The sequence below is a fragment of the Paroedura picta genome, chromosome 14 (genome assembly GCF_049243985.1).
Source record: "Paroedura picta isolate Pp20150507F chromosome 14, Ppicta_v3.0, whole genome shotgun sequence".
In the NCBI taxonomy this organism is placed as follows: Eukaryota; Metazoa; Chordata; class Lepidosauria; order Squamata; family Gekkonidae; genus Paroedura; species Paroedura picta.
Window position 1 is genome coordinate 30198869 of NC_135382.1, and position 23319 is coordinate 30222187.

Sequence of the window (23319 nt, forward strand, 5' to 3'; positions counted from 1 at the left end):
GCAAATGGTTCATCTCCTGCCTTGAAAGCCCTATAACAGGGGTGCTGACAGGAGCTCATGGTAATTGTAGTCCACGGACATCAAGAGAGCCTGTTTGGCCACCCCTGCTCTGTACGGTCACCATAAGCTGGCTGTGACTTGATGGCATTTCCCCCCAACTGTCAATTCATAGGGCTAGTCTAAACATATTTGACATGTAATTCCAGATGTCACACCTGCAATTATCCAACTACATGTGCCACAGATTCATGCTACCCCCTATCCTGCCAACATGCAGGGCTGCCATTAAGTCTGAAACGGGCATGCAGATATGGGCAGACACTTGGGTGCGGAATCTGAATGTAAGCATGGTACCAATTTGAGATGAACTGGCCACCGTCCTTATTGGGAAGATTGCATGTTGTGTGCTCTCCAGGTAAGTTTGGTTGTAATGTCTGGAAAAGCTGACTGATCCCAGGATATTTACCAAAGTCATAGGCTGCAGCAATCTTCGTGAAGGTAAGCTAATCAGGATCTGGCAAGTGCTGGATGGGAAATTCTCAAGCCCTTTGATACTCATTTTTAATTGAATCATTGAGTGTAGAATTCTGTTTCTTTTTTCTCTTTCTTCCCCTTTTTCTCGTTATTTTAAACTTTAAACTTTTTCATTTATTGTTTCTGCTTTGTATGTAATTAAAAATATGCAATAAAAATGTAAAAAAAAACCCCAAACATCACCCCCACCCTCCCACTGCCAAAACAGGCAGACCTTGCAGTGTCTCCTGATGATCTCCAAGGAGGGGACTCCCCATACCTCTTCAAGGAGACATTCCACAAGGCCAGAGACGTGATGGAGAAGCCCTGATAACAGACAGACCGCCCTAGGTGGTGGTACAGCCAACAGACGGCTGCCTGAAGACCATTGTTGGTGCCTGAAGACATACAGAAGAAAGACAGAGAAACAGAAAAGCAGGCAAGAAGTGTGTGTAGAAACACTTCTGTGCGTAGATGAAGAGCCATTCTTGCATTCTGTGCCGATCAGACCACTGGTCCCTGGAGAATACGTTCAGCTCCAAAGTAATTCAAGAATCCCTATCCTCAAAGATTGTCTGATTTACAAGGTGACGTATTCCTGAGTACAATCATTTGCGGTGTCCTTGGGCAGGTTCTTGTGGTCACGCTAGCTCAGCTGCGTTGTGACAGATGCATCATAATAGTTGGTGTTCCAAGAAAAGCGGGGCTTTAAATAGCACCCTTTGCAGTGTATGCATTGTGGTTATTTTTAAAAAGGCGTTGCGAGATTAACATTTGTGAACAGGGGAAGAGGAAGGAAGGAGCTTAAAGCTTTGGGAATGGGGGGATGGTGAGGAAAGTCATCCTCAGTCTATCAAGCTTGCAAAATTTGTTTCGGAAACTTTCCGGGAGTTTAAGTGCCAAAGCCCGGGTGATAGCCGAGAAGCAGTTCACTACTCTTTCTGACACCCTAACAGGGTGTCGAGGTTCTGTATCACATCACCTAAGAGTGAATCTGAGAGCAGCACACGAAGAGGCTGACAGTTCCTGCTCAGTCCTCCGCCAACCAAACAGAAGCTGTGCATGCCATTTTTCAGACCTTCTGTTTAAGGTGCAATCGGAATAGACCGGAATCCCTACTGGTTATTCTTGTGTCACCCTTAGCTTGTACTGCCTGCAAGCAAGTACAGTTGGCCCAAACCGTTCTGCAGAGAAGAAAAGTGAACTCAAGAATAAATCTGTCCAAAGTGGTTTCAAAGAGACACCCGAGGTCACCTGCCTGCCCAAGGGGGCCAGGGTAGTTCCCCGTCTCCCGGCCTTCCACAAACTATGCAGAACTGAACTACCCAAGGGGGCTTTTCTGTGCATTTCATCGGGTTGCACTTTACACACCGATTCCTGAATTTACCTGGACAAATGACTAGACTGCGATCTATAATGCTGTGCACAGCTTATCATGGTAGGATTCCATTATGTAACCTCTGTGACCACATAATGTGTTGTGCTAATGATTATGCGCTGCTTCTATTCTTTCTGGTGGTTCCAGACTCTTTCAGACTGTTCTGGCTCACTACGTATAATCCATCTTGAGTCCCAGTGGGAAAGGCATACTGCAAATGGCATTTAATATATATAAATAAGTCCTTCCATGGTTTAAGAGAAAAGGGAAGTCCTACCATACATGTGGACAGATAACTGTGTGTGCTCCCTGTGGCCTTACTCCAGGTTTTTAAACTAGAGTCCCATCTTTATACAGAGGTTTTATTGTGTTCTGAGATCTGGTTTATGGGTCTTCAAAAGTGTTGCTCAGTGGCTGGTTTTTATGCCTTTCTCCCAGTGCCTTTAATATTGGTCATTGTCATTGTTTTCACGGTATTCTTTTTGTTGGTGCAGAGGCATGGAGCTTCATGGGCCTCGGTGCTCGAAGGTGCTGCGCATAAACTCCCTGTATGAATGCTGACACCAAGAATTAATGAATTTAGGTAAATCAAAGGTGATTTCACAAAGGCAATACTCAAATAAGAGGGACTGTGGGGAAAGTGAGAGATGTTACATGTGTGTGTTGAAGTAGTGAATGGAAAGCAGCCCCAGGAGGCTACAAGTTTGAAAACGAAAGGAAGCACATTTTCCATATCCAGTGATTTCATTAGGGTTCCTGATGATTCCTATGAACACAGAACTTCTCATGGGGGAAAAAAAAACTGCAACCAGAGATTTTAAACTGCAAGCTGACTGGCAGGGAACAGAACCTATCCAAGATGTTTTTCTGCTCAGTAATTGCAGCCTCTGCAGGCTGCTTTTCATTTTTACGAACACTGTTGATTCTTAACATTTGTTTCTAAGAAATAGAATGCTCATTTGCCTTTCAGGCTAGAGACAAGCTTGATCTATGGATCCCTTGAATACCCAATAAGGGAAATAAATCAACCTATTGTAACCAGAAATACTTTATTATAAAATCTGCATGTAAACAAATTACAAATTAAACACTTAATAAAAGTGCAAATTTATTCCCCAAAAAATTATATTTCACCAAATTTTGCTTTCTCCTGTCCTGAATGCACTTAGAATGGTCTGATCCAGCTCAGGTTTAAGGGGGGGGGTAGTTATCACCGGTTTCCCAATATATACTGGAAAAGAAGAGTGTACGATCCCGCGTACATTTATTCAAGTCTTGCTCTGCAAAGGAAACGTGATGATGCTGTTCAGTCTCTCACCATCCCTTCTGCTCTTCGCATCCCTGATATCCACAGGACAGCTAGCATGGATACACAGTGAAGACGCAGGCATACCAAGTCGCAACACTGGAAAAATCTGTTCAGTTCCTCACACACCGGAAGCTTAAAAAAAATCACCATTTGCCAATAATGACACGGCCGTCTTCTTCCCAAGTCTTGCTTAGGAGCCTTAAGGCATGAAGGAGAACATTCCTCTCCCACCGTGTGGCTCATGTCCATAATCCTGTTTTCACCCTTTTACAATCAAAGACATGTTCACAATCCCACACACGTACACACACACACACACTTATACACAGCCTCTGGGTCTTTTCAAGGGTGCCCATTAAAGCACTGACAAGTCATGGCAAGATTTGGACTTGGCCTTGAACGCCATCTTCTTGTTGTTCTTGGCCACGATCCGGCCAAGGAACCTCTTGGCTTTCTGGCTGATGCTCTCCCTCCTCTTGGTGTTGGCCATCCGCCTGGCGTTGTCCTCTTTGCTGTCTTTGCGTAGCCGGATTTGCCGGACGATCCCCTCGAAAAGGTCCTTCACGTTATGATGCAGAGCAGCGGATGTCTCGATAAACTTGCAGTCAAACACCACTGCACAGGCTCGTCCTTCTGGAAGGTGAGAGGAAAAACGCAGAATTACTTAAGGCAGCTTCATAACCTCCTGGCCTTTTGCATTGTTGCTCATTCTGTCCAACACAAAGTCTATGCCCATTTCCGGGGGCAATTTTCTGCACCTTCCGCTAATTCCCTTTCTCAAGGAAAATAAGTTAAACTTCTGTTAATTTCTTTTCTGAGCCACTCTAGCCAATTCCTGGGCTGCCAATGAATTCTCCAGCAGCGAAGAAAGGGAGCTCTAACGGAATGTCAATACTTCCTTGCACCTTTTTCAGAGGATATATTGGCTCAAGACAGGTCCACAAGGGCAGAGAATTATCCGCTGTAGAGGTCCAAGTGATAGTGTTTGCTGCAGATTAAAAGAGTCACTTAGGACTGGCTTAACCTTGATATGCAGGCTCAGTCGACACTACCAAGGCTTCTTGACCCACTTTCTTGGAGGATAAGAGGCTGGTTCATACACAGCAGCATATCCTTGGCAACCTGAACAAGTGAATTGGCTCGACTGGAAAGCCCAGCATTCACAGGCATGTAGACGTCCTTGGCAAGATCTACAAAATGGTCCATGCCTACATGCAAGCCATCTCCGGATGCTGCAATCATAGGACCATATCAAGCTGCCCATCTAGTGCCTATTCAGTAGTCCTTCCTAGCATCTGCAAGCCAAGACCTATGCAGCTGCCAGGGACTGAGCCTAGGACAAACCATGTCCTCTGCCCCTGAACCACAGCCTTCCTTCTACGGACAACCAATCCTGAATGTGCACTTCAGAGATCTTGCTCTGTATTAGTTCAGTAGCTTGGGAACTTATTTTCAACAGAGCTCCATAAGGTTCTCATTCGCTCATGACTTGAACTATATTATGGTCGAGTCTCTTACCGTCTACAGAGACTTCCCGTGATCGGACCAGGTCGCTCTTGTTTCCTACAAGGATGATGGGAATGTCTTCCGTTTGTCTTGCTCTCCGTAGCTGGATCCTCAGCTCCGAGGCCTTCTCAAAGCTGACTTTATCCGTCACGGAGTACACAATAATGTAAGCGTCCCCCATTTTCATGCAGTGGTTCTGAAGCCATTGGCTGTCATCCTGAAGTTAAGAACAGAAATAATGAATGACATTTGAGATGAAGTCCATAGCCATAGATAAAAGCACACAGATTAAGCATTTGTGACTCAGTAACTACTTTAGGTCGTCTCTCCTAGGCAAGGAATATGTCCGTCATCCCCACAAAAGACTCAATTACTCAAAATAAGCCTCAAGACTTCAAGACTGGGGACCGCATCAGATATACCCTAAACAAGGTTTTAAAAATGAAAAGCTTACTTTAGTATAAACCTTTCCTTTGTGGCTACAGATGCAGCTTGTCCAAGCCAAAGTGAACACAAGACAGATCCACAGGTTCGATTCAGACATAGTTAAACCACAGTTTCATGCCAACTACAGTGAGAGTGACTTTCTGAAACATGATAAAGACTGAATCCAGTTTAAGAGCAACAAAGTTTAATTCTGGGTATAAGCTTCCAGGTACATGAACACTTCATCTGATACCTTTAAGACCAATGTACATGCACATGAAAGCTCATACTTTGTGTTAAACTTTGTTGGCCTTGATGCAGACCCTGTTTATACCCTGTTTTTCTCTACTTTAAGGAGTCTCAAAGTGGTGTACAATCACATCCCCTCTCACTCCCCACAACAGGCACCCTGTGAGGTAGGTGGGGCTGAGAAAACAGGCAACTGGCCCAAGGTAACCCAGAAGGCTTTATGTGGAGGAATGAGGAATCAAACCCAGTTCTCCAGAATGATCATGATACCAACCCTGGCTAGCCACCCAAACTAGCCAGAGTCCATCAACCCAGTATCCAGTGCATCCATACACTACTGAACACTGCTTCATCTCCTAGTTCCGAAGACTCATGCTGGCTGAAGAGTATCTATAACCACCATCCCCCCAGGCTGCAAGGCACAGCGCTGCATCAAGGATGCTTAGATGTTAACCCTGTCGCTGCGAGGCTGACATTAACATCAAGGTGCTAGTCCCTTTCATTCAGGCAGAGAATAGATCTCCTTATAGCCATAGACTTTGGATTAACTGTTACACAAAACCAGTTCTTGCCGATTTAGCGGTGCTCCTCTTCTTTCATTTCCGCCCCACTTCTCACCCCAATGGGGACTCATCTCAGCAAGTATGCTAACCGAACTATGGATTTAGAAAGGTGCCACTCAAATTCAGGATGACATTCTGAGCCCAGATGCCACTGAATAGAAGGACGGAGGGAAGGGTGAGATAACACGAACCACCATGGCCAAGGCAAGCCAGATATTTACCTGTTCCCATATGTCGAACACTACAAGAGAAGCTTCTTCGCCGTCAACGACAATAGCTCTGTCATATGTATTGCCTAAAAGATAAAATTTTTAAAAGGATGTTAAAACGGGGAAGACAGATGTCTCATTTCTACCGCCATTGCTTGTATATAAAAGGAACTGATGATATGGAGTGAACTATGAGTCCAAACTGCTTGACTCTGCCAGCCAATGAGGTGTGGTCATTCGGGGGAAAAGGGGGAAGCCAGCTCAATGCCCTACTTAGCTATGAAGCTCAAAGGTGGACTACTGCTGCTCATTCTAACCATCCTCAAAGGGTTGCTGGGAGGAAAATGTGCAGGAAGGGAGATGAGGCAACTCTCCATCTCTTTCTCCACTCTGTGGATTCAAGGTTTTTCTCCCAGACCAGTTCCAATACAAAACCTGAACCAGACTGGGAGAAGAATGCTAGAAGTTACAAGAGGCAATGTTGCAGTATGCTGTGGGGGACAAGGCTTCTATCCCCTCACTACGACCATTAAGACAAAGGCATGCCTCCTCCTTTGTTAGAGGTCAATCCCAATTTTTCTCCCTTCCAAAATTCTGTCATAGTACAATGGCTGATACAGGCTCAGCAAGAGAGGTATTTTGAGCCACACTGCTTAAAAATATTTGCTCTTATGAAAAGTACATTTTAAATGAAACATGTTCTGCTACCATAGCCAAAAACAGCAGGGGAGATGCAAAAATATCACTGGCTTGCGTCTCATGCTCTGAGGCAGTCAATAAGACCCAGCTTCCCTCGCTCAATTTGTTTGTTCAAGCAAAGTAAGGCCGGGTTGGCTAAATCCACGGAGTGCGACGCTCACAGGGAGAATTTCAGCACAAAATGTTCCAGCTGTTTTTATCAATTGATCCAAAGACTCTCCAAAGTTTTAAATTCGTATTTATGACCATTTTGAGCTTCAAGAACAAAACAAAAAAAAAATCAAGTGGTTTCCTAGTGGAAACTATGTAATTCTGTGCAGTTACTCAGGTCTAAGGCTATTGTTTTCCATAAACTCCAAGTAACTTTGTACAGGATTGCACAGTGATTTACTTCTGGTTTGAGGGCTACGGAATTTTTAAAAGCAGTTTTCTTTCCATGGTGGAACTACACGTTTTGTGTTTATAAAACCAACACTGCGATATCTTTAGGATATGCCAGTCCGATTGCTGCTTTAATTGCAGTATATGACACAATTCCCAAGGGCTTCATTCAAGCAAAGTAGGTTTCTTATCCTATCAACACACACAAATGTGACTTTGTGGTTCCCAATCACATCCTGGTTTCAGTCTAGACATTGCATTTGTGGTTTTTATATTAATAGCCAAAGTTCTCGAGGGCAGGGCAGGATAGAGCATTACATGGAGATATAATGCCACATCAAGAGGTGTGAGGCACAACGTGGGAAGCATTGTCTCCTGGGACAACACAAAAGTTCATGAGGGCAATACTTCCCAGGGCACCGGAGTGAAAGAATCTGTGTCCTGCCACAAAGCTGCATCTCAACATTGCCTGGGGATTTAGGGCATGTTTTATGGGATCGCCCCTCCAAAATGTCCTGCCCCAGACCAGCCCTGTCCCGTGCCACCAACTAAAACACGCTGTAGAGAGAGGGTTGAAACAGGAGCTGAGAAGACCCAGTTTCAAATCCCCACTCTGTCAGGGTAACCCACTAAGTGACCTTGGGCCAATCACATGTTCTCAGCCTCACAAGGCTAGCCAATTTGGGGAGAAAAGCAAGATGCAAACAAAACCGGAAAAAATAAACTTTCCCCATGCACATTATGGCCCCTTGGGGCACCCATACACAGACTACTGCCCCCCCCCCTTAGCCAGTAACCCTAACCCAGCCTGTCCTCACTCACCAGCCTCTTCAGCATCCGGGCAGTCTTCCACGCCTCCGAAGATCCTGGCCAGGCTGGTCTTGCCCACCCCGTGTTCGCCCAGCAGGATGACTTTGTACAGGTTGTTGTCGGAGTCGCTGCCCGAGGAGATGACGGAGTCCGAGGAGTCCGAGGCCCAACCTTGTTGGTGATGCGCCTCCCCCTCGGAGGGGTTGTAGGAGGTGCAGCGCACCAGGTGCGAGAGCTGGGCTTGGGGCAGGGAGGCTTGCAACTCCCGCTCGTCCACGGGCATGCTCCGCCGGTGCAGGTGCTGTTGGTGCACAGCGAAAGGCATGCTGCCACGCCGCTTGTCCAGGTATCTCAGCTTGTCGCCTCGGTTCAGGGTCATGGCTCTGCCTGGGGGACAAAGGAGCATTAGCCTGAACCAAACAAAGCACTGCTCATTCCCTGCCTGGCCCGCAGTGCCCTGGGCATCCCTGCTCTGGGTGCGAGAAAGAGAGCTCGGGAAGCGCTCTGATGAATGTGGTAGATACCAGTGCAGAAGGGGAGGGGCTGCACAAGGCGGTGCCCCCCCCCCAATATCCTGGCCGGTTTGTCCCAAAGCAGGCGGCACACCACTGACAATGAAAGGACTTTGGCACAAAACGATCCGATGGAGAAAACAAAAGGTAACGGGCCACTGCCCTGACTGCAACTTTAGCAAACAGGTGAGCGCATGCCAAAGAGGAGACCCGTCTGGTGCAAATCCAGCCTCGGGCCAGCATCCACAAGATTCTGCCAGAAATACAGAACAGCGCTCCTGAAAATCCATGCAAGCATGAAACGCTCCTTTTGCGCTGCTGCTCGTTTCCAAATGTAAATCAAAAGGGCGCTAGGAGAACTGGTGCCAAAATGCACTCTTTTAAAGCCTCTCCAGTTTCTTTCTTTTTTTTAATGCGCTCTTAAATATTCTTTCAAGCATCTTGACACTGCCCTCCACCCCAACTAAGCAAGGAATCTGGGCAGAAGGAATCCGGTGCCCACCCCGTCCCTTCCCAGCTTGGGCAGGCAGAATGTGACCAATACTCGCCCGCCCCCTCTGTGCAACTTCTGCGGGGCTCACATCAAGACACGTGTCGAGGACTCATTCTGCACAGACCGGATAACCCACTCGCAATGCACTTTAAAAGTTGCAAACGCACACGGAACGTGCATCATCCAGGGGATACAGAAGGTTAAAACGCTGGCGGAAGCCAACCCCCCCCCCCCCCCAAGAAAAGCCAACTCACCTCGGGAAGGCTGCTCGGAGGATCTGGGACGGAAGAAGCTGCGAAGACGCCGAAACCGTCTGGCAGGAGGGAACCGAATCCTTCGCTCCGTGCCCGGATTCTCTGGCTCTTCTCGTGCGGGCTCCCCTGCCTTTATCGCGTGCCAGCCAGCCGGGCTCCTCCTCGCTTTGTGACGTCAGGACGCCCTGCTGTCCAACCAGGTTCCGAATTAGAATTCGAGCACGGACACCCCCTCCCTCCTCGCCCCGCCCCTGCCTGGAAGAAGTGGGGAGGGGGAAAGGAGAGGTGCCAGACGGGAGGTGGATTAGTCAGAATCCTTGCCGCGGAAAACCCGCCGTAGTGGGAGCTTCCCCGGCTATTTTGGGGCGGGGAACCAGGGCAATGGTCACGTGTGTCGGGAAAGCCCCGTTGAAGATTTCGGATTAGCCGGTTCCGCGGCTGCTGAGCTGCAGAAGGAGCAAAAGGGGCTCCCGGGTTCCCTGGGGGAAGGTGACGCCTTGGAACCTTTGTTAGATCAGACCCTTGGAAACATTTGGAAATTTTGTAAAAAATCAAAGAGTGCATTTGGAATTTTTAATTTATTTTTAATTAATTGTCTTTTTTTTAAAGAAGATATTTGGGAATTTAAAAAAAAATCAGAGCAATAGTCACGTGTGTAGGGAAAGCCCCGTTGAAGATTTCGGATTATCAATTCTGCCATTGCTGAGCTGCAGAAGGTGCAAAAGATGCTCCGGGATTCACAGCAGAACGATGACGGTTTCGCAATGTGTGGTCTCAGGGCATCCTCCGACTCCAATCTGATTTCTTAGCGTCGGAACCATTGTTAGATTATGCCCTTGAAGACGTTTGGAAATGATTAAGTGACAGACTCTTTGTTCATAAAAATTCAGTCGGTCAGTTACCTTTATTGGCATTGATCATAAAAACAACGAAAGCAGCAATATAACAATGAGATCAGTCATAAAACCAAAGTAAAATCGGAGATAGGTTAGAGATTAGGATGACTGACTGTTAAGTCTGTTAAGAGTAATTAATAAAATTGTCGTGACAGACAATTAGCCAGCTATTACAATTAGGAAGTAGCATAAAAATGGATTATCAAATTTCTATACTGCACTTCCCCAAGGACTCAGAGATATTTACAAGGGGTGGGAAGGAGAGGGATCCTGGGTGGGCGTGTCCACAGCTGTACTTCCCAACCATCTTCTGCACCATCGTGCCACTTCTGGGGTTTCTCGAAGCCTGAAGAATATTTCAGGGGTCTCTTAATGGTAACAAAGCTGAGAAATGCTACACTATACCATACCGGCTGGTGGGCTGCTGCACCTAGCAGGTTACTTGCTCTGCTCATCACTTAGTTGAGACTGAAACTGGACAGTTGGCCAAAGACATGCCACACGTTTGTGGCAGGATCTGGAACCAGGATGTCCTCTCTTAGTTCCCCATCCCATGTATAATGTCCCCTCCTATGTACTTGCAACTTTGAGCCAAGCAGAAAGCCGAGTTATAAATCGTTTGATTAATAAATGAACAAGTGTTTTTGAAGGAGTGATTGCACTGACAAATGGTGTGATCTGCCTTGAATCTCAACGGGAAAGGCAGACTGCAACTATAATATAAAGTAGATAAATTAAAACTGCCTTGGAGCAAATGAGCCGAGTTACCCCTGTGTTGTTGGCAGCACTTCAGAGGCTATCTGCCTGGAAGGCAGGCAGGCTGCAGTCACCATGACAACCAGCATAGGCCTGCTCAGTTTCCTCCGGCCCCTTCAGGTCAGCGGCTTACCTTTCCCAGTATGTTCAAGAGTCAGGGTGCCCTAAGGCAGGGTTAGACAATCTGTGGTCCTCCAGATGTCCATGGACTACAATTCCCCTGAGCCCCTGCCAGCAAACGCTGGCAGGGGCTCCTGGGAATTGTAGTCCATGGACATCTGGAGGACCACAGGTTGACTAAGCCTGCCCTAAGGAAGCCAGACTTCAGGTGGCACCTGGAGATCGCCTGGAATTACAGCTCATCTCCAGACTGCAAAGATCCAGATCAGCCTCCGGAGCAGCCTTTCTCAGCTTTACCATTGAAAAACCCTTGAAACATTCTTCAGCCTTTGAGAAACCCCAGAAGTGGCACCATTGTGCAGAATGTGGTTGGGAAGCACAGCTGTGTCCATGCCCACCCAGGGCCCCTCCCCTTCCCACTCCCTCCAGGCCCATCATTGGCCATTTTGGAAGGGAAGGCAGGTCGATGACCCTACCTACGTGGTCATATCACCTGATAAACATTTAACAAATTTCAAAAATATATTTAAAATAATTTGAGAAACCCTCCCAGGGCTATCAACAAACCCCAAGGTAGCCTCTGTGGCAAAGATTCAAATACCTATTTGGGCTGAAAATCATTCACCTTTATACCTTCCAGTTAACATCGGTCCTTTTATGGTAATACCTTTGCTAATGCAAGACACTAAATATAAGTGTGAAGTTATCCTAAGAGTGTGCCCCCAGAAATTTGCTTTGTAATCTGCTGCCATAATCACTCTCATCGCTGTGGTATCCGAATGTATTCATCCCTGGATACGTGTAAATAAATCAAGTGAAACAAATTCTGCTCAGCATCGTAAGATGACTGTGCTGCATGCGGCTGGTCGAGGAAGTTGTGTGGTCAACAGTTGTGTGGTGGACGTTGTGGAATGCAACATCTGAAGTCATCCAGAAGTATCCCCAGGAGTCTGTTTTCAGTTTTTGGCATGAATTGGAACTGTGTTGCTTAGCTCACTGACTGTTATACTTAATCACAGAGCCTTCAAAGAATGCAATATATATATATGCAATGATTCCGCAGGAGTACATAAAAAAGTGGATGCTGGATACAAAATTCAACTTCTGGAAAATCTCAGGGTTTTTTTGGGAGGGGGGCGATTACTAATCTGGAAGGTATTGAATAGTGCTGTTAGATTAAAATCTCATTAACTATAAGGATGGAGGCTCCAGCACCCTGCTTATGTTGTTGCTCTAGTCTTTAGCTGGCAAAAACATTTTTGCAAAAGAAATTCTAAAGAGGCTGCAGCAATCAGAACCAAACCAGAGTCTGGTTTGTTTATGTACAGAATTATTTGCATGACTGCCTTTAATCATGTTCAGAGCCCGTGTGGTGTAGTGGTTAAGAGCGGAGAACTCTAATCTGGAGAATCAGATTCTCCTCTACATAACACCAGCTGGATGACCTTGGGCTAGTCATAATTCTCTTAGCACTGTTCTCAGAGAGCAGTTCTGTTAGAGCTCTCTCAACCCCACCCAACTCAGATCCACCTAAAGCATTGTATAAATCTTTCAAAGTTTTCTGTCTATGATGCTGTGCTACCTATTTGTACACAGATCTTCTTCTGGAATCACAACAGCAACAGTAGGGGATTGGGTGAGAAAGAGCTTTTAGAAAGCTGAGAGGGAGAGGAAACTAATCCATTGTATTTGGAGAACTGAAACCTTATCCTTGGAAGACTCCTTCCTCATCAAAATCCCCCTTCTCTCTAGTAAATGTGAAAGGAAACATTAGCATTGCCGGACCTTTAAGGAACAACCAGTACCTCCATGATAAAAACAGCTATAACTCTGACCTCCACTTCTCCTCAGATCTATTTGCATGGCTCAAGCAACCAAAACACTCATCCTTAGGAGGCAGAGGCTAAAACAGGAATGTGATTGACACAGAGAGGAGAACAAGGATTAACATCGATTCAAATGAGTAGCCCTGTTGGTCTGAAGTAGCACAATAAAATCAGAATCCAGTAGCACCTTGAAGAAGAAGAAGAAGAAGAAGAAGAAGAAGAAGAAGAAGAAGAAGAGTTGGTTCTTATATGCCGCTTTTCTCTCAAAGCAGCTTATACTCGCCTTCCCTTTCTTCTTCCCACAACAGACACCCTGTGAGGTGGGTGAGGCTGAGAGAGCCCTGATGTCACTGTTCGGTCAGAACAGTTTTATCAGTGCCGTGGCGAGCCCAAGGTCACCCAGCTGGCTGCATGTGGGGGAGTGCAGAATCGAGCCAGGCATGCCAGATTAGAAGTCCACACTCCTAACCACTACACCAAACTGGCTCTTGCACTTGCACTCAAAAGCTTGAATAAATCTTTGTTGGTCTTAAAGGTGCTACTGGACTCTGATTTTAAGGATTAGCATAGTTTGCTATTTGACAGTGCCAGATTCAGAGATAAATATAAAGCCTCTGTGGAGCGAAGTAAACCTGCTAATGATTCAAACTCTTCTCTAAGCTATACTGATGTCCTAATTTCCACCATTTTGTGGACATCTCACTCTGTGTTGTTATTTACTCCACGGGCTCCTTAGCTGCATTATCATATCACTCACGGGGGAAGATTATGCATTGCTCAGCATGGCCCAGTGGGATCCTCTCTGCCCTGTTTATCCAACTGATTACAGTGAGGAGTGTTAATGTGATGTGGAAAGGTCACAGGCTGCTCACGGCAAGAGCCCTCAGCCTATCTCTCAACAAAGAAACACTTCTGTCAGTCAGAATTAGCTGCCAGCTACTAGAAAAGTAGGTGAAGACTATGCTGGCTCCAGCAACACACATGTCACGTTGTCCAGCTCTTCGCTTTATTTCTTTGCACAGCGAGTGACTCAAATGTAGCAGTAGCTGCCAGAGGACGTAGTGATGGCCACAGGTATCGACAGCTTTAAAAGGGGATTAGATGGATTCATGGAAGATAGTGGTTACTAGCTCTGGTGGCTAAAGGAAAACTCCAGGTTCAGAGGCAGTAAATATCTCATTACTAGTGTCAGGCAAAATTAGGGAAGGCTTTGAGCTCTGTTGTTGGACCTCCAGAGCTGGTTGATCACTGTGTGAAACAACATGCTGAATTAGACGGACCATTGGTATGATCTAGCAGGACACATTTAATGTTTTTATGGTCATGACCTCACTGTTCCCTCACCTGGATGCTGGCTGAATTGGGGGCCGAGCATCCTTTCTCTGCACCCAGTACGAATTGTAGCAATCTCCCCCTTCCGCCCAGAAATACCAACTCAGAATTAATGAAAGAAAGAAAAAATCATGCCTGAAATGCTATAAATAGATTGTGTAGGCTTACAGTCGGGGTTCAAGAATAAGAATGTGGGAACAGTAGTTGAAGAAGAAGGAGAAGGAGAAGGAGAAGGAGAAGGAGGAGAAGAAGAAGAAGAAGAAGAAGAAGAAGAAGAAGAAGAAGAAGAAGAAGAAGAAGAATTGGTTCTTATATGCCGCTTTTCTCTACCCAAAGGAGTCTCAAAGCGGTTTACAGTTGCCTTCCCATTCCTCTCCCCATAACAAACACCCTGTGAGGTGGGTGAGGCTGAGAGAGCCCTGAGAGAGCCCTGAGGCTGAGAGAGCTTTATCAGCACCATAGGGAGCCCAAGGTCACCCAGCTGGCTGCATGTGGGGGAGTGCAAAATCAAACCCGGCTCTCCAGATTAGAAGTCCGCACTCCTAGCCACTACACCAAACTGGCTCTCTGGTACAACCTGCCTTGGTATGAAGCTGTTTTTTTTTTCCTGTGAGAGTGCTTTGTCTGTGGAACTCCCTCCCCCATGAACCTGAGCAAACATGGTCCCAGGAGAATTCTATAAATATGGTTAAGATCTATTATATTTGGGATGTTTCAGGGGGACTGACTGGTTAACATCTACACGATGTTCTCAGCGACCAGTAATGTTTTTTGTAGAGTTACATGAGTCGTTTTCAATATTCTGTGCCGCTAATTGCTGTCTTATCTCAGGATAAATTTTGTTTTGGGGTGATTATTTTATATCATTGCTTTTATGTATTTTTTAAAAAATTATGTAACCCATTTTAATTCCCTCTTGGGAACAAAGGAAGGATATCATTTTTAAAAAATAATAATCCTCAATAATCTCCGTTGTATCTGTGGCAAATACAAGAGAGTATTAATCGCATTCATGAAGCTTTTTCTGAGATCAAAATGGTTCACATCCATACATGCATTAATAATTCCTACAACAATCCAATTGCTGGGTATTTATGATTCTTCCTCAATCTAGCTGTGACCGGAGGACCAGTTGGGCTCCCAGGGGTGGGAACCGGAGGGGAAGGCCCAGATTATGTTACTAGCAGCAGTCTGGAGCAGCTTGGATCTGGATCTCCAATACAGGAGATCCCTGCTGGAAGCCTTTGGCCCAGTATGTGTGCAGTTGGCAAGGGTAGATCATAACATCGCAGTCCCGGCAGAAGGGATGCCCCTAGGCATGAGGGGGCCTGACTGGGCAAGGGGCAAGTGGGAACGAATGTCCAGGTAAAGGGCCAACTGCTGGACAGACCTTAAAAGTCATAACACAGCACTCTGGGGTGGGAGGTCCCTGGAGAAAGAAGGGGTTGCCACATTGTAGTGGAAGCTGGGTGAATGTGACCACAGCCATGGAGGTGTTGCTCGGAACCTGGTCTGTGCCTGGTGTGCTGCTTTCCTGGCCAGCTTACTACAACGCACTACTTTCCAGATGAGCTTCATCTGCTGTTTCATCTGCTGTTATTGCTTTCTGCCTTTAACAATGGAGAGCTGCTGCCGGTCAGAGTAGACAATACTGACCTTGATGGACCAAGGGTCTGATGCACTACAAGGCAGCTTCCTGTGTGTACATCTGTTAACATCACTCATCATACTTTAAGTAGCGATTTCTGAAACGGCAACCAAATAGCCACTTTTAACTTTGTGCGGAATGGCCCTCAGCCTTTTTGAAACGTATATCTAAAGCTCTGTAAGAGAAAAATAAATTGATACCTTGTTTTGTTTAAAGACTGTACTTTTGAATAACATTTTCAAATTTAGATCAGGTTTTCTCCTTCCATTACATATATTTTCGATGACTATTGAGGGTGACAAGGGCCACGGGCTTCAGTTGCCCCTATGGAGCGTGCTGTGTTTTAAGTGAGTGTGCTCAATTGCAGTCAGTAGACTGCAGTAGACCAAATCTAATGGAATGCTTTCTCAGATGCTACCCCGGGCAGGGGTAATTGCTGCTCTTGCACAGCTGCTGTTGGTATGCAAAAAAAAAAAGTGCTTTTTTTAAGCTTCTGTGTCACCATCTAATTTCAGACTTCTGCTATTTTTAGCCATCAGTTTTCATTTTTCCCCATGGCAAACGGATTGAGATGATGCGTCCCGGTGTCAGAATTTGGGAAGCCACTTGGTGCCCTGGAATGCGGGCAGCTGAATCATGAGCGCATACTGGATGTGATCATCCGCCTTGCCCCTATTGAATGTCGAGTTTGCAATAAATTTGGAGCATGAGCTCAGGCCTGGGTCCCCTCACTGCCCCCTTGTCTGTCATTTCAGGGTCATCCCATCTCAGTACAATTAGAAAAGCTTAAGAGTTCTTCAAGAACTGCATTCTGAATTACGCTGAAATTCCTGCCCTGGGCTTCATTCAAGAATGCAAAACCTTCTGTTGCAGCTCTTGGACTTCGGCCCACGTTAGTTCCGCACCCATTACATGTCCCGTGTGAGCGTAGGGAGGCCAAGGATTGTTGATGTTCTACAAGTCTCAGCCATAGGCCTGGTGCAACAATTCTGTAACTGGTTTAGGTCCCTCATTGCCCTGATCTCACTTGGAAGCTATAAAAATAAATTGTTGCTGTTGTTGTTAAAAACAATTTGTTGATATGACATCGGGGAACGGTGTCTGTTGCTCAAAGGAAGCCAGAAATTCCACCAGACAAACTGGTTCTTTGGACCCCACCTACAATTTTGAGCCTAGTACAAACCCTACCCCAACCCACACCCAGGAGGCTGCTAGAGCCAGATCACAGAGACAGTGTCTAACAGTGCAGTCCAAAGCGGAGTGATGCACTTCTAAACTCATTGATGTGTAAGCCCTCTTGGAATTATGCTGCAAATGTACAAATATACCTGTCTAACCGTTCACACCTTTGCCAATGGCTCTTCTCTGTTTGTCTGGCTTTATTCTGAAGGTCGGCAGTCATGGCTCAGTGGTAGAGCATCTGCTTGGCATGTAGAAGATATCAGGTTCAATCACTGGCCTCTCCAGGTAAAAGGATCAGGTAGTAGGTGATGTGAAAGACCTCTGCCTGAGATCCTAGAGAGCTGCTGCCAGTCTGAGTAGGTAATATTAGTCTTGATGGGCTGATTCAGTATATGACAGCTTCCTGTGTGTTTGACCATATGTGACCCATGAGTAGAGGGCCTTCCCTGTGGTGGCCCCACCCTATTATGATATCCCCCCCCTGGAGAGGTTCATCTAGTCCAGGGGTGGCCAAAGTGTGACTCTCCAGATGTCCATGGACTACAATGACCATGAGCATGTGCTGGCAGGGACTGATGGTAAGTGTAGTCCATGGACATCTGGAGAGTTATAGTTTGCCCCCCTCCCCCCGAATACTAGCCTTTAATCAGTACAGATTTAGGCATTCGGCAAAAACCGTGCTAACGAAATGCGGTTGAGCTCCTTTTCTTTCTCTTCTGTTCTCATTCATTGTTTGCACTGCTCATGTACGTGATTGTGGTTTGGCTGATCTTTGCGGGTGCTATTTGTACATGTTGATTTATTGCCTTTTATGGCTGGTTTTACTGGGTTTTATGACCAGTTCTGTGTTATTTCATTTGGTTTTATGGGCTTTTTATTATATTGTGGCTGTTTAAAGAGTTTTTGTGTGTGTGTGCGTTTAGTTCTATGTTGGAAGCTGCCCTGGGAAGCCACTTGGGCTCAGACTGCAGGACCCTCACTTCTAAGCAAATAAGAAGTAAATATAAATATATTGACTGAGCAGGAGGAGGTTCATATATTTGAAGGTGGAGTTGTTTTCTGTTCAAACAGTTCCAAGCTATAATCACAGATTCTATTTCATGGACAGTGAATCTCTAAAACAGGCAGAATCAAACCTTGAGCTCCCCAAACTTTGAAAAAGTTCCATTGGGGACCCTGCAATTTTCATCAGCTTCCAAAAACAAAATCCATTTGGTTCTAAACTGGTCGTTATGATGAGTCAGGCCAGAAATGACTCTGTTTTGTTGTCGGCCTTCTGCGCCATCAATCAGAAACGCTCCCTAGATTCCCAATTCACGGCCTCTTAATCCAGTGGCATCTTTCCCATGGGGGTTTTAAAATCCATCCTCGTGTGGGTATCCAGGAAATTTTTGTTCAGCATTCTCGTGGGCTTGTCTCCATTTGTCAGACTCAACGAGGGGACTATTCAGTTGGTGCTAATGTTTTTAAAATAAAGCATCCAGTAAGCACTTGGATATTTTGGCATGATTTTAGAAATTCGGAACTTTATGGGTTACAGCAGAGAAGCTGTAGAGAGGCGTAACTCCAAACTGATCTTTCTTTCTTTCGATATTTATTTTAACAATCCTGCAAGAGTGATGCAGACAGAATTCTCCTTAGAGCAGGAACCTGTTTTCGAAATTTATATCTTTGACTTTACTGCTCAGGGTGCCATGGATCGCTAATTTTTTTTCACTAAAAATCTTTACAGAGTTATCAGTAATATTTCATTTAAATGCTGCCTTTCCCTAGGACACAGGGTGGCTTACAACATTAAAATACACAGTATACAAACTATATAAATAATATAAAAAGCATAAAACTCAGTGCATTTTCCATTTCATTTAAAATAAACGGTGCCTCTTCCATCAAAAACATCTCCTACATCTAAGAGCCGGGGAACAGCATGTAGGTGTCAGTAGGTGGGTTTGGGAAGGGAGGCTAGCAGGTGTTCCAGGAATCCTTGGCTTCAACCATGGTAATATCTTTAAATAGGATCTTTAAATAGGATCAAACAAAATATCACACAACAGTGGGCAAGAGTTCAAGTTTCTCAGAACTCTTCATGTGATTTAGAAGTATTGGGGGGATGAAGAATTTGAGGAAGATTTTGGCGGGATTTGACAGTTTTAGATTGTTGCCCCCCCCCCAAAAAAAAACAGTATTCAATGCCAGTTGTTTCTGGAATTGTTCCATGAAGCTTAATCTCTCCCTACAATAGAAACACATGAACAGAGGTGTTTTGCCATCTTTATATCCTCACCCTTCCCTGGGGACTCAGGGCAGATAAAAATGTTAAAGCAGTCAAATAATTCAGTGAAATATTATAGCCTTAAAATCCATAATAGATCCCTTAATCAATTCCGTAGCCACCTCCTTCTTATGGCAAGAGAGTTGATATAGGTCTAGATTTTAGAGTCCAATTTGGCTGGTGTTTAAGACAAGGAGGCCAAGATTTTTGAGGCTGTTTTAGGCCTCAAATATAGGCCTGGTGGAACAGCTCTGTTTTGCCTGTATTGTGGAACTGTCCAAGGTCCCATTGGATCTTGATCTACCCAGGGAGGAAGTTCCACCAGGCCGGGGCCAGTTGAAGCAAGTTAAATATATTTGGGCAGATTTTGCTACCTGGATCTTAAGTTCTTGGAGGGGGGGGGCATATGGGAAGAGACGGTCCCATAGATACGAGGATCTCTGGCCATTTAAGTCATGAGTCCACCTTAAGGATGAAGGAAAGCCTATTCTAGCATCCATGTTCCTAGTCTTTAAGGTGGTACTTCTCCTAGACCCTAAAGCTACTGCAGTCCACAAGAGGCTCTCTTCCGAGCTTCAGGGCCCTGCAACTCTGCCTCTTTCTCAAAGGATGAATCTTCAGAGTCCAGCTCTGGGAAGTCACAAGGAGTCGGGTGAGAGGTCAATCCAGCCCAATTTAAGCCCTGGTTTCCGGGAATGAACCTGAAGTTTCTTCATTAACTTTCCTGTTGAAGACGCCTCGTTCCAGCTGGATCATAAATACATATACAGTAATGTCATTGCTTGCTATTTCAGGATTTGGGGGCATGCGTCTGGAAGTAGCTGTAGTCATTGCTATCTAACAGCGTATGCAAGAAGCATCAATTAGCCCTCACCATGTCAATTGTTCACATTTTGAGTACTGGCTCCTGCTGGGGAGCTCGTGAATAAAATCCTTCTGCAGAGAGACTGCTTGTTGAATTCACTCAAATGATATTTCATTTGGTTCCACCACACGCGCGCACACAAACACACACACCAGTCTTCCAGAGGCAATGGTCATAAGTCTCTAGGCAACCAGGAAATGCTACACAAGTTTTCCAGACAAAGCCATTTGAGTTGATCATTCTTTGACGCAACCGGGTTGCTTCTGTCCTTTATAGGAACATGGCCATTGAGAAATACAATAAAAAAACTGGATGCGACAGACCCATCAAGCTAAGAGCAGAACTTTCTTCCACGCAAGGGGATTTCCACTGACGCATGATGTCCTTGACTCCTGTATCAGCAGAAGACTCCTTGCAGTGGAGAACGTCACCACCAGTAGAATGGATCTACAGAATCCAGTTTACAGTCAACCCTTCTGATAACTTCTTATATGGCAGGAGATGGAACTTCAAAGGTCTCCGGCCTGGGCATGTGCAATTTGATTTGATCCAGCCGAAACGTACCCAAATCAGCCCTGATTCAGTATGGATCGGCAGGATCTGGTCTAAATGGCCATTTTTCAATAAATTTAAATGGCCAAATCAACCTCGCTTGATCTGACAAATTGCAGTTTTGTGTTTCAAGCAAGTGGCCATTTAAACATTAAAGGGAAAGAGAAGGGGGAGGAGTTCCCCTTTTTGTCTTTCTCGGGCTATGAAGGATGGGGGTTTGAGGTAGAAGCACCATACTTGCCGTGTAGCAGCAGGAGCCTCTCCTGAAAAGAACCCCAAAGTTGCAAAAGATTGGGCCAGGGGTCCAATTCTAGGGGCACCCCAAAGAGGGCGCTCCTGTCGAATCTCCATTATTTCCTATGATGAGAAGAAAACAGATCCTCAACTGCTGTGTTCTTTCCCCCTACAAACGAGAAGGAATCTTTTCCAAAGTTTCTTTTTAAGTCTCGGGGGGGGGGGGATGCAGATCAGATGACAATTGCAGTCTTGAAAATCCTCCAGTCTCACACCAAATCACAATGGCACTTCAAAGAAGGATGTTTCCACCTGTCTCCTTTCTTGGTCTTATCATCTCCTTCTATGCAGAAACGAATTTTGTTCCAGGCTGGTCTCCTGCGCCATCTGGTGGCCAGAGAGAAGAAGTGGAAGGAACAGGGCTTTTCTTCATGAGCTAATTTTGTAATAATAATATTGCTTCATAAAATTGCCAACTCCTGGCTGGGAAATGCCTGGAGATTTGAGAGTTATACCTGGAGAGGGTAGGACTTGAAAAGGGGAAGGGCCTTATCTCTGTGTTAAATGCTGTCCTGTCACCTCTGGCTTATGGCGACTGGATGAATCAAAGTCCTCCCCCCCCCCAAAAAAAAACGTCCTACCATTAATAGCTGTTCTTGGGTCTCACAGAGGGCTGTGGCTTCCTTGGCTGAGTCCTTCCCTCTCAAGTTGGGCCTTCCTCTTTTCCTGCCGCCTTCCACTTTCTTTAGCATTACTGTCAGTTCCAGGAACTCACAATGCGCCCAGAGTATGATAGCCTCACTTTAGCAATTATAATTTCTCGGAAAGGTTCGGCCTTTATTTGATCTAGAACCCACCAATTTGTCTTTTCAGCCATCCATGGTACCCAGAAAACTCTTCTCCAGCACCCCATTTTAGAGAACGAACTCTCTTGCTGTCAGCTTCCTTCGTTGTCCAATTTTCACACCCTTGATAGACAATGCCAGCAGGGTCTGTCTGCTCCTTTTCAGGGCTGCAGCTCTCAATGCACACATGCTAGGGGATCAATCTCATTAAATGCACTAGGATTTTACTTCTGAGCAAACGTGCTTAGGACTGTGCAGCAAGGACATTTCTGAAGCTAAACTGCACTTTCCCTTCATAGTGAAACATTGATCTTGGGGGGGGGGGCTGTCACCTCCCCCAAGTCCTGATGGCCGCTTGGAAACAGTGATTTCCTATCAAGGTGGTAGCAGCAGGGGCAGGGGGAGGGGTGTCTTCACTTGACCATTATTCTCTTCGCTCCCAAATAAATTGCACATGGAATTAAAGTGTGGCCTATGCTCCAACAGGTGGCACTGTTGCTAGCTCCTGTGTGCAAGATTCTCCATTCCTTTTTTTAGCACAGCCATTTTTCAAAGATAGATAAAAGGTACCTGTCAGAGGGGACTTACACCCAGCGGTCAAAGGGGCGCCTACAGTACTGGGGCAGCTCGTAACTCTTGTAGCATCTCTTATCTCTGAGGGGCTTTGGCTTCCTGCCTGGGCTTCTGCTCAGCATGCAAAAGGTCCCAGGTTCAATCCCTAGTATCTCCAGATAAAAGGAACAGGCAGAAGATGATGTGAAACCCGGGAGAGCTACTGTCAGTCTGAATATGCGATAATGACGCTGTTGAACTGACAATGTGATTCAGTATACACCGGTTTCGTGTGTTCATGTGTATTAAATCTACAGATGGCAGGTCTGCTTGTGTAGAAGATCAGCAAGGTCTTATTCCCTTTCTGCAGAGCCCAGGAAGGGAGCTCAGCAAGGATGTCATCCCAGAGTGGCTACCTTCTGAAGCTGCCATTTTCTTGAGGGCAACTGATCTCTGTAGTCTTGAGAGGAGCTGCCATTCCAAGAGAACTCCAGGCCCCAGCTGCAAGTCAGCAGCCGAACCCCCTGTGCCATGGCGACCTTGAAGGGCAAAGATTCCCAGCCACAATTCCAGGGAACTCTCATGTTACACAAGAGATCTCCAGAGGTTACAAGGCCTTTCCCAGAAGTTTGGATGGCCACTGGTATCACTAGACATCACTGTAGCCCGCTTTCCCTGTTCCCATATAGGCCTAGTCTCTTTCCCACAATGGAAACGGTAAACAAATGTTCAATTGATTGCCTGGCTCCCACGTCTTACTTATGCACTTCTCTGAAGGAGCATGGCACCACTTCTGGGGTTCCTCAAAGCCTGAAAAATATCTCAGGGGTTCCTCCACTGTCCAAAGTTTGAAAAATGCTGCTGTAGGGTTTTCAAAGCAAGAGATGCATAGGAGACCTGGATTTCCTTGGTGGTCTCCCATCCAACCCTGCTTGGC

The 23319-nt window shown here is 45.8% G+C and overlaps 1 protein-coding gene across 1 annotated transcript; it reads right to left on the reverse strand.

The window, feature by feature from the left end:
* Positions 1-2923: 2923 nt before the first annotated feature.
* RRAD (RRAD, Ras related glycolysis inhibitor and calcium channel regulator) lies at positions 2924-9446 on the reverse strand. Its single transcript, XM_077310237.1, has 5 exons — positions 9303-9446; positions 8056-8430; positions 6166-6239; positions 4719-4923; positions 2924-3833 (listed from the first exon to the last, which is right to left on the reverse strand). The coding sequence occupies exons 2-5, from the start codon at positions 8420-8422 to the stop codon at positions 3556-3558; spliced, it is 924 nt and encodes a 307-aa protein (XP_077166352.1). The 5' UTR covers positions 8423-8430; positions 9303-9446; the 3' UTR covers positions 2924-3555.
* Between the last annotated feature and the right edge of the window lie 13873 nt (positions 9447-23319).